General features: G+C 36.7%; 1 protein-coding gene across 3 annotated transcripts in view; it reads right to left on the reverse strand.

Annotated features, from left to right (window-relative positions):
- Positions 1-600: 600 nt before the first annotated feature.
- LOC105488925 (nuclear receptor subfamily 1 group D member 2) overlaps positions 601-12,593 on the reverse strand; it is a 36,670-nt gene continuing 24,677 nt past the window's right edge. For all 3 annotated transcript variants that reach the window (XM_011753438.3, XM_071090823.1, XM_071090822.1), the window contains exon 8: positions 601-3,995. In XM_011753438.3, coding sequence (XP_011751740.1) covers positions 3,799-3,995 — 197 coding nt within the window. In that variant the 3' untranslated portion in view covers positions 601-3,798. The remainder of the gene's footprint in view (positions 3,996-12,593) is intronic.

Consider the following 12,593-nt stretch of genomic DNA (forward strand, 5'->3'; position numbering starts at 1 on the left):
TCAGGCAAAGGTGCCACCAGCCACAGGTTTCCAGCCAGAAAAGCAACACTCCCAAGATTGCCTAACAATATTACTGCAGACAATGCAGATTTAAATAGTATCTTAATTTTGCCAACATGGGAACAGACAGGAAAGGAAAAAGAGGTTAGTAGTCTTGCTGAGGCACCCTACCCCATTCATGGCCAAGGGTGATTTCTGGTTCTATCAAGTACCCCATTCCTCTCTCACATCTCCTTCCTAGAAAGACTACCTTATTACACACAACGAACTGTTACTCAGTTGGCATTATAGAAAATAGCAACAGTCCTTGCTGGAATCTCTAAACCCTAAAATCTTTTTTTAAGCCCTTTGTGTGTGTATATACACATACATATATATACATATATGTATATGTGTATACACATACATATATATACATATATGTATATGTGTATACACATATATATACACACACATATATATCTATATATATACACACATTTCCCCAAGCTGAATCAGAGATTTACATAAAAGATCCTGCTATGCTCAGGGGATACTTGTAGTGAGTTAAATTATAGTTTTACAAAAATGGCAAGGTAGATTAGACACCAAACACCACAGTTGGTTAGAAATATTTATTATCCCCTCCCCCCACATACAGATCACTTCTCAGAAACATGAAGATATTATCCATGTCCTCATCAATTACAGTTTGTAGAAAATAAACTTAACTCATATCCCATCAACAATGTATTTCTATCATTTTTTAAACAATAGCCATTTCATTTTTCCATGTTAGTTCCAGAATAGCTTCAAGTTTTATCTTTTGGATCGAATCAAGTCAATCTTTTTTTATAGGTAATAGTTTCCTGACAGATCCCCTCCCCCCAACCCCTAAAAAAATTCTATATCCTAAGTGATAAACTCTTCTTGTACATTCAGCAAACTTTATATTGGAAAAGAAAAAGAGTAATTGAGATAGGTATTTACTTTCGTGCACAGTAATAAATCTAGCTGAGCTGCTACACCTTGCTTTGCAAAGATGTTTACATAAAATAAATCATCTCTTATCAAGTTTACAATGGTAATTTCTTGAAATGTAGATATGAAAGCTATACACTTAATCCACTGAAATTTCCTTCTAATTTTTAAATCTGTAATTAAACCATCACCATAAGAACAAGCTTCATCCCAAGATGTTTCCTCTTTTCCCCTCAGCTATTTCTATCAACTTGAATCCTCTCTCAGATCATGTAAAGAGATACATTAAAAGCACAAGAAAAAAAATGTTTTAGCTTGCTGACATAATGCCCTTAAGTTTGCTGACATAATGCCCACATTTTAACTTTAAAATGTAAAATCAAAGTTAAAGCATCACTTAATTCATACAGTACATTATTAATCAACAGTGTCCCACCAACTCGGAAGTTTCCTAAATTGGCTGTCTTCTCTGCATTTAGTACGTTTATAACCAATGACTCAATCAAAGAATGTGCTTGTAATAGGTTGCTGGTTTAATTTTAGAATCAGAAGTTTCATATTGGGCTACTTTCAAATATAGAAAAGCTATGAGTGACATATGAACTATTAATTTTGTTTCCCATTACCTACAGGAGGAATTTATTCAAATAAAATTTTACAAGACAAAATGCAAATCTATATACCTATATAGAGATGTATATATGTATATATTGAACCTAACTAAAGTTTTATAAGCAATACTAACATAGTTCTGGTTACACATTCCTAAAGACTTAATTGTTTTAAAGATACATGTTATAAAGAGGCTTATGCAAAAGGCAAAAATTAAGAATCAACATGATCTTTGAGGTTTTCAATATTACTTCAAAAAGCTGTTTCTATCCCCCATAGAAGAAAACTATGCATTTGTTTATCTTAGGAAAAAAAAATTATAAAAAGATAATGCTATCATGTAAAGATTCACAAAAACTATACTGTATATCCCATAAGAGTTATACCTACTTAAGGTAAATCACAATTATGGTTTATATTGTATTACAGACATCACCATTGCCTTTCCTCTTTAATAATGAGAGGGTTTAACTTTTTTTTAACTTACTTAACTAGTGCCACAGTAAATCAAGTCCCAGTAGCAACAAGTTAAACAAGATTACAAAATAAGGCATTCTGCTCACACGTCAGGAAAGTAACAGGCTTAGTACAGTAAAGCAGGCTCTTATCGTTTTTACAATTTTATATAATCCAAACATTATATAGAAGGCATTCTTTACTAAAAAATCCAATTAATTGCTGTTTTCCAGGGAAACAGAAAAACATACATAAAATCCTCAACTTTGGCTATTTCTCCTACTACCATAAACAGATGCTGATCTTATCTATTTAATCAAGTCCACTATTAGAAATGTGGATAAAATGTTTTTGACTATACCATTTCTAAGCCTGTAGGTCACACACTAGATGATTTTTCAAATTATAAGTTAAATCTAATATGACAAAATCCCTGTAGTGTTATTTAGGAAAAAAGAAGTGGACTCAGAACATACATACGCGCGCACACACACACGCCATCATATTAAACAGTTTCTTTAAACATTAAATAGTTCTTCTGAAAGAATAAAAATTCTTTAACATCAAGCTGCAGCATGTGTATAAGGGGCAGCAATGCAACCTTTTTCAGCACAAGATAAGAATATGAATCAACTTTTAAACAACTAGTACCCTGAACCAAAGATTTTGCCAAAGATGAACTAAAATACATGGGTTTTTTTTGTCGTGGAAATTTGGACTCAATTGCCTGTTGCACTTTTACATTAAGTGTTGCTTAAATAAACAAAAATAGAGCATAAATTCAATGTTCTACTGTCTAAACATTTTAAAGCAATGGTTATGCCATCATCAACAGGTAAAATGCACCTAATTTGGGTCTTTTGACACCTCTTGTTTTAAGTTTACTGTATGATAAAGTTCTTCACAGTTTAAAATATTGTGAAGAAACGTATTTAACTATATTCACATACATATTATGTACATGTACTATGTCTTTGTTATACCCATAAACTTCGAGTATGTGTGTATCAGTAGGATACCCCACACATATGCAGGAACCCTGAATAATATGGTTGGTGTGGACTGTGAAATGATTTCCCAGAAAGGCTTAGAAAGAAGAAAAGAATGTTGTTATGAATAATTATAATAACAAAAAATTTTACCTTATTTACATAGTGCCTATCTCCCAAGAGGTAAATATGCTTTACAGACATTTTTTAGTAACTCTGTGAGGTGGGGCATTGGGGACACTATCAATTCTCATTTTCCACAAGCAAGTAAACTACTCAGGACCACACACTTTAACAGTGGTAGAGTAAAATACAGACATGGAGATCTCCTAAATCCCAAAGTCTCCAATTACCAGATCAAATAGTCTTGTGGTAGTAATAAGATTTCCATCATTCAACAGAACTCCTACCACAAAGGATTAATTCCTAAGTCCTCATACACTTGTGATTGTGCGTCATATTTATACCACAGGGAGATCAAAATGGTTTTTGGTTTTGGCAGATGAAAAAGTCTAACATTCAGTGTGATTATACTTCAGTGTAACTTCTCCAGTTTAAGTGCGACACAGCTGATTGGTCTGTCAGGGAGATGCGGTCAACGTCTAATCATGGCTGAAGAGTTCTCAATCCAAACAGCTATTGCATGATTACAGAGATAGCCTACAATCTTTTATTGTCTTAAAGGTCTTTTCTATCTCCACATATGGTATACACATATAAATAAGCATTTTAGCACAAAATGTACAGTTACCATCAGTTCATGTTTAAATAAACAAAGGCCTTAAGGGTGAACTTTAAAGGCCAAGAGCTCCTCAGAGTGCATGTTGTTTAAAGATCGAAGATCTGGCAACTTTAGAAGCAGTTTTGTAAAAATAGAGGCCTCATTTGGATGGTTTTTCATTATTAAGGTCCTTAGTGCACGAATGAGAGTTTCCTGCAAAGCCTCCACAGAGTTGACGTTTTCTATTCCAGATCGATCTAAGAGAGATCAGGAATAGGGAAATATGAAAGACAGGATAAATTATTAACATTAAATATAAATAAAATTCTTGCTCATCAGTGTCACTAATGAATAGAAAACAAGGTTTTATACATTTGAATAAAGGCAAAAGTTGACACATTTCTCAGAATCTCAGTAACAAGTCGTTAGCTAGTTACTATATATTATAAAGCATATATATCACAAAAAACATTGATAAATCAAAATTCTTTACTGCTTAAGAATTTTTATTCACAAAAACAGAGGTTCTGACTTTTTAAAATTAGATGTCATCTGATTTCAACTGCTTCTAATTAGCAAAATAAAATAATGTAGTATATAAACATATTTTCAATACATATGGAATATACTTCCATTTGTATGTCACCACGTGTGGTAGGCAGTCCCTAAAATGGCCTCCAATGATCCCCTCATCCTGGTATTCACACCCTTGTGCAATCTCCTCCTATTAAGTGGACCGAGACTTACTAAATTCTAATGAAAAAAAGTATGGCAAGAGTGATAGGATGTCAGTTCTGAGATTAGCTTATGAGAAACTGTGGCCTCCATCTTAGGTACACTCTCGCTCACTTACTCTGAGAAAAACCGCTGCCATGCTGTGAGCCACCCTGTGGAGAGGCCCACCCACATGGCAAGGAACTAAGAGTGGGCTCTAGCCAACAGTCAGCAAGGAACTGAGGTGCTCAGTCCAACAGCTTGCAAGGAACTGAATCTTGCCGATAACTACATACAAGTGAAAGTAGATCCTTCCCTACTCAAGCCTTCATATGAGACCACAGCCCTGTCCTCAACTTAACCTCCTAAGAAACCCTGAGTCAGAGGCACGTATCATATCCTATCTCTCATATCATATCTTAACTCTCAAAAACTGTGAGATTAAATGTTTGCATTTGCAAGCCCCCGAATTTTGGGACAATTTGTGATGCAGTTATAGGTAACTAATACACTATGCAACTTTATTGCTATGTTACCCTACATTCACTTTCATTTAGCATATTGTGTTTATTAAATTTCTCATACAATATGTTAATAAACCAGTCATTTGGCATAAGCCTGCAATAAAGTATCTTAAAATTAGGCAAACCTATAAGTCACCCATAGACTTTTTCATCAGCAAAAGTATTTCTTTCCCTTTGTAACAGGAGGCAGGAGTACACAAAAATATTCAGTGGTCCCCCAGACGGGAGGTTGTAATTAACAAGAAAAAGACTTCTAACTTCTACAAGGAAGCAAAACTTCTGGCCATTCATTCCCTTTCGTTTTTTAACAAGGATATTGAGGAGGTCTTCCATTATAAGTGGTAGCTGAAAAAGGTCATTTGCAATGCAAGTATTTAAAACAAGGACTAAAATTTAATAGTAAAGGGCAAAAAAAGAAAGGTTTGATTAAATGCAGAAAAATGATAAAAAATAAGTTTATCTTTTTTTTTTTTTTTTTGAGATGGAGTCTTGCTCTGTTACCCAGGCTAGAGTGCAGTGGCGTGATCTCGGCTCACCACAACCTCCACCTCCCAAGTTCAAGCAATTCTCTGCCTCAGCCTCCTGAGTAGCTGGGATTACAGGCGCCCACCACCACACCCGGCTCATTTTTATATTTTTAGTTTCACCATCTTGGCTAGGCTGGCCTTCAACTCCTGACCTCATGATCCACCCGCCTTGGCCTCCCAAAGTGCTGGAATTACAGGCATGAGCCACTGCACCTGGCCAGTTTATCTTATATTTAACAAAATTTGATTATAACTATGTGCTAATTCTTTCTTGGAAAAAAAGGCCAGGCATGGTGGCTTACACCTGGAACTCCAGCACTTTGGAAGGCCGAGGCAGGAGAATGGCTTGAGCTTAGGAGTTTGAGATCAGCCTGAGCAACATAGTGAGACTTTAGTCTCTACTAAAAAAAAGTTAATTGAATGTGCATGATGACACATGCCTATAGTCCCAGCTACTTGGGTGGCTGAGGTGGAAGGATCACTTAAACCCAGGTCAAGGTTGCAGTGATCCATGATCATTCCACTGCACTCCAGTCTGGGTGACTCAAAAAACAAAAAGAATGTTGGGGCAGGACGTGGTGGCTCATTCCTGTAATCCTAGCACTTTGGGAGGCCAAGGCAGGTAGATCACCTGAAGTCAGGAGTTCGAGACCAGCATGGCCAACATGGTGAAACCTCGTCTCTACTAAAAATACAAAATTTAGCCAGGCATGGTGATTGGCATCTGTAATCCCAGCTACTTGGAAGGCTGAGGCACGAGAATCGCTTGAACCCAGGGGATAGAGGTTGCAGTGAGTCAAGATCATGCCACTGCACTCCAGCCTGGGTGACGGAGTAAGATCTTGTCTCAAAAAAAAAAAAAAAAAAAGTTGGATATTGGTTTGTGGGGGGAGGGGGAGGGTCACAATGTTTCAGACAAAACTACTGGCAGAGATCTCTTTCTCTTGACATTTAACTTTGGCCAATCATAAGTTATCTTTATAAAAATAAAGCCTTCAGTAATGCTTTGAAGAGTCTCTCTTGCCTTTGATAGTCAAGTAATTGTTTTTTTTAAATAACCTCCTTTCACTTGATGAAATCGTTTGCCCAACATTTATTAAATATATGTACTGGTTACTGTTCTAAGGTGCTTGAAAATCAGCAGTGAACAAAACCAGAAATCCTTTAAGGAGCTTACATTCTGACAGAACAAAATAGTCATGTGCCACATAACAACGTTTCAGTTAATGGCAGACCACATATAAAAGGGTGGTCCCATGAAATTATAACGTTGCTGAAAAATTCCTATCGCCTAGTGACATTGCAGCTTTTGTCATAACATCATAGCACAACACATAACTAACACGTTTATAGTGATGCTGGCGTAAGCAAACCTATTACACTTAATAATAGTAAACAACTATATTACTGATTTAAGTATTTACTATACTATACTTTTTATCATTATTTTACAGTATAGTCCTTCTGCTTTATTTTTTGTTTTTTTTTTTGAGAACTCCTGACCTCAAATGATCCACCAGCCTGGGCCTCCCCAAGTGCTGGGATTACAGACATGAGCCACCTCGCCCATCCCTTCTACTCAAAAAAAAAAAAAAGGTAACTGTAGAGCAGCCTCAGGCAGGTCCTTCAGGAGATATTCCTGAAGAATGCACTGTTATCATAGAAATACAGAAGGTGATAGATGGTGACAGCTCCATGCATATTACTGCTCCTGAAGACCTTCCAGCAGAACACCACATAGAGGTGGAAGACAGTGATACTGACGATGCTGAGCCTGTGTAGGGCTAAGCTAATGTGTGTGTCTGTCACAGGTTTTAACAATAACGTTTAAGAAGTAAAAAAATAAATTATAAATAGAAAAAAGCACACAGAATAAGGATATAAAGAAAATATTTTTGTATAGCTGTACTATGTATTGTTTTTAAGCCAAGTGTTATTACAAGACTCAAAAAGCTTTTAAAAATTTAAGTTTATAAACTAAAACGGAGTAAGCTAGGGTTAATTTATTACTGAAGAAAAAAACTTTCAATAAATGTAGTGTACCCTAAGTGTTCAGTATTTATTAGGTCTATAGTCATGTATGGTAATATCCTAGGCCCTCACATGCCCTCATCATTCACTCACTCATTCATCCAGAGCAACTTTCAGTCCTGTAAGCTGCATTCATGGTAAATGCCCTACACAAGTATACCAGCTTTTATCTTTCATATCTATTGTTACTGTACCTTTTCTTTGTTTAGATATGTTTAGACACACACATACTTATTATGTTACAAACTGCCTACAGTACTCAGCACAGTAACATGGTGTACAGGTTTGCAGCCTAGTAACAATAGGCTATACCATAAAACCTAGGTGTGTAGTAGGAAATACCATCTAGGTTTATATAAGTACACTCTATGATGTTCACACCATGACAAAATTGCCTAACAATGCGTTTCTCAGAACATATTTACGTCATTAAGTGACACGTAACTCTGGTTTCACTCATATGATTAGTAATTTATAATACCGAAAACTGAGAAAGAATGACAGTAATTCTCACAAACAAAATAATCTAGATGGGCAAAGAAAGAAACAACTGATAAGTGGCGAAGATACCTGAGTGGGAACTAGTATTATTAGTAGTTAGTTGGACAGGTGTAGGAAGTCACACAAAAAATTTAAAAATGTTTTTAAGTCGTTGGTCTTTCAGTGGCTATTTTGTGTTTACATGACCTATGCTTTGTTATACAACTCACAACTTCAGGGAAATCGATGCCTACATCTAAAACCATAGACTGTATTAAATTTTTCTAAAGTCTCAATTTCTAAAACCATGGTTTTTAAGATTTCCAGGCCAAAGAACCTAAGGTACATACCTGGTTGAATGGTAAATAATCTTCTGGAGACTATAATGTTAAGAGTACACATGTTGAAGTGGAAATTCATCTTCTAAATGGTGCACTAAATGCTACACTAGTACTGTAGAGTTTAACTTATTACATATCTATCTTCTCTCTCCTTTGCTGGTTCTTCATCACACTCCCAAGCTTGTACTCCTCACCAAATATTCTATTTATTTTCACTTCCTACACGATGAAAGTCAAACCTTCAACAAAAATCTCTATGAAGACAACTAAAATCTGTATGTAAATGAGCCTTGACCTCACACCTACATGCCAGTCCTTAACCTTCAACTGGAAGTAACTGCTGTTACTTTAAACAACCTGAAAAGAAACTTACCTTCCAGGTATAATCCCCCTTCCATGATATCGGGATTCTTCCAATCTTACAGGCAAACATCATGTTTGAGATTTTTCTCCCCCTTGGCAGCTAGAGCTATTCTGTTAACAAGTAGTATAATGGAAAGGCTTTGAAGCCAGACTAATGGGAGTTCAAATACTTGCTTAGCCAGTAATTAAAAATGGACGTTGGGTAAATTACTTAATCCCTCTCTTCCTCAAATCCCTTATCTGTATAACTGTGAATAACATGTCCCAGCTCACAGGGATCTACTGTGAGGATAAAATTATATAATGATACATAGAAATTAGCATTTCGTCTGACAACCCCAAAACAACAGAAGACAACTATACATTCCCAAAAAGAAAAAGCTATTTTAAAGATTAAAGCAAACTATGTTACTTAATTCTAAACAATTAATAGAGAACTGAAATAAACTATCCATTCATTCCCTGATACAAGGAACATCACCCTTCAAGGTGCAGAGGTTTGGAGAAGAGGTTTCCATTATTCTTTACCATTTCAACCTCACTGTGTGAACACTGTAAGCAGTATTTACACAATCATAATACTATAAATGCTGACTTCTGACTTTTCAACTTTGGGAATCAACTGATCAAACCACGACAAACAGTTATAGAACAAGATATAAATGTTTTAATTGACTATATAAAAGGAATGTTACAGCAAAGTCAGAGCACAGAGAAAAAACAGTGTCTCTGAACAATGAAGAGATTCTATCTAAACTATCCAAAAGATTATATATAAGGTCAAAAATTGTGAGTATATTAAAATTACAAATAAAATCATTAAAGTAAATTACAAAATAAAACATAAGAAAATTGAGAGGGAAAAGGATACTTTTATTTATAAGTTATACTTACTAAATAAAAAGAGGTATTGGCGTATTGGCTGGGCATGGTGGCTCACACCTGTAATCCAATACTTTGGAAGGCCAAGGAGGGTGGATCACCTGAGGTCAGGAGTTCAAGACCAGCTTGGCCAACATGGCAAACCCCCGTTTCTACTAAAAATGCAAAAATTAGCTGAGCATGGTGGTGGGCACCTGTAATCCCAGCTACCTGGGACGCGGAGGTTGCAGTGAGCTGAGATCATTGCACTCCAGCCTGGGCGACAAGAGTAAGACTCCGTCTCAAAAACAAAAAAAGAAAGATATACAGATATAAGCATTGTATTCAGAGTTGGGTGGTCAACAACCAGAAATTAAAAAGAAGGATGTTAAGAAATCCAGTTTTCTGAGGAATCAGGCTGGCAGTAGAGGAAAGCAGCAGAGACTTTTCATTTTAAACTCTTCTGTAGCTTTTGAATTTTATTTTCCTGCCTAGATACTGCTTAAAAACAGCTAGTAATTTATGCTGCTGTTTGGCTGGGCACAGTGGCTCATGCCTGTAACCCCAGCACTTTGGGAGGCCGAGGCGGGCAGATCACCTGAGGTTGGGAGTTCGAGACCAGCCTGACCAACATGGAGAAACCCCGTGTCTACTAAAAATACAAAATTAGCCAGGCGTGGTGGCACATGCCTGTAATCCCAGCTACTCTGGAGGCTGAGGCATGGGAACTGCTTGAACCTGGGAGTGGGAGGTTGTGGTGAGCAGAGATCAAGCCATTGCACTCCAGTCTGGGTTACAAGAGTGAAACTCCATCTCCAAAAAAAAAAAAACAAACAAACAACAACAACAAAAAAAGCTAGTAATTTTTAAGTGGTAAGGATTAAAATTTTACATGAAACTTCAAAAATGTGTACTTGTATATGTTCATATAGTGACCTAACAAAAGAGAGTTTTTTGCACTGTATTCTTTTACAATCACTCTTTTGCACTTAATATTTCCATTTTTAAAATATATCCTACATAAACAAATAGGTGAATGGATAGATGGATAGGTAAATGGATAAAGACGCCCAATATTAATAGTGATCTTTTCTGGTAGTGATATTATAACCTTTTTTTTCCCATTTTAATATTTTCTACACTTTCAAAGAACCCATATTAAATTTATAATCAGAAAAAAAAGGCTTTTTCAAAAACAGATTAAATCAAACTAAATATCATGCTCCTAGAGAAAATATAAATGAAATAACAAGGTTCCTGGCATAGAGAGTTTCCCTCTACCCCTCTGCTGTCATTTCTTTCTCTGAACTACCTCTGGGATGTTGGCCCTGCTACTTCATCTCACCTGCCTTAATTTATTTGAGAAGAGCTCACCCCACTGCCTCATACCTGGTGTCCTTTCAAAAGCTTCTCAACCTAACTCTCTAGCACTAATAACTTACCTATCTAATCCACCCACCACAGTAATAATGCAGAATTAATGCTAAACGTCACTTTGTTCAACCGGATCACTCTCCTACTTAAGAAGGTACACAGACTTTCTTCTGCCCCATATTTTGCTTAAAACCTCTCTGCTTAGTTCTCATAGCTGTTAGTCCATAAACTGGTGCTCCCCTAACTCTGAAGGCTTTTGTCCCCCTTCCTCCTTGATGTACACTCCAGGCTTTGGCCACCTAACCTTTCCCTGGCCCTATCTCGTACTCTCCCATGCATTTCCATCTCTTCTTCATTGGGAAAGCCTAATAATTCAACCTTCAAATTCCAGCTGCACTTCTATCTTTCCCCACACAGCCTTCCAAGATGATTTCATCTTCCTTTCTACAACTCCAACTTACCTCAGTCAGAACTACACGGTTTAGTAGCATAAAGCTCTTTGTGTAGTTCCATCTCTCCAAATAGAATGAAAACACTTAGCAAGCTTGTGCCTTAAAGCTTTTTGTCTCTCCCTGAGCACCTAGTAGGTAAGGCATATTCATCAGATAATTTAACAAGTATTGATTATCTTTGGTTTCAAAATAATCGATTTATTAATCTGATGTCAACTCAAACCAATACTAATGACTTATCAAGAGATTCTGCAAATGATAGGTAAAATGCAAGAAGCATTTTAAGTTAGCAATAAAACAGATATCCCTTATTGACATATTCTTTCATACTACTCCCATGTTATACACACATTTTCAGTTATCCAGGTAGAGCTGGTCAGAAAACGTAGCCAAATTATGTTACCAAATGGCATGTCTTTATTCTGCTGAGGTAAGGTCCTTAAAATTATACAAATAACTTGTTCTCTCTTTTTTTTTTTTTTTTTAAGACGGAGTCTCGTTCTGTCGCCCAAGCTGGAGTGCAGAGGCGTGATCTCAGCTCACTGCAACCTCCGCCTGCCGGGTTCAAGCGATTCTCCTCCTGAGTAGCTGGGATTACAGGCATGTTCCACCATGCCCAGCTAATTTTTGTATTTTTAGTAGAGATGGGGTTTCACCATGTAGGCCAGGCTGGTCTCAAATTCTTGACCTCAGGTGATCTACCCGCCTCAGCCTCCCAAAGTGCTGGGATTACAGGCGTGAGCACCCACGCCCAGCCACGAACTTGTTCTCTTTAAAAAGCTACTAATTTATGGTTTCGTCACATAATCAGAGGCCATAACTTATAACTCTCACAATGCCTAGCACCGTGCCCTTTACACAGTAGGAAGCAAATGGGAAACAAAGTCATAACCAAATACTAAAAAATTTCCAACAAATGTTGGAAATAAAACGATACCTAAAAATAGCTGGCACTTACTTAGACATACCCAGGAAAGTGTCTCAATTTCCAATTTGTTATTGGGAGTAACAATCTCTGCCTTAATGGGTACTGTCTGAATCAAAACACTTTAGGTCAGAAATAACTGTAATGTTAATGCAAGATGGCAGGGACATTGGGAAACATCATAAATGACTCATATAAATAAACATTTAAAAAGGCCGGGCGCGGTGGCTCAAGCCTGTAATCCCAGCACTTTGGGAGGCCGA

This window comes from Macaca nemestrina, chromosome 2, assembly GCF_043159975.1.
Source record: "Macaca nemestrina isolate mMacNem1 chromosome 2, mMacNem.hap1, whole genome shotgun sequence".
NCBI classification, from domain to species: Eukaryota; Metazoa; Chordata; class Mammalia; order Primates; family Cercopithecidae; genus Macaca; species Macaca nemestrina.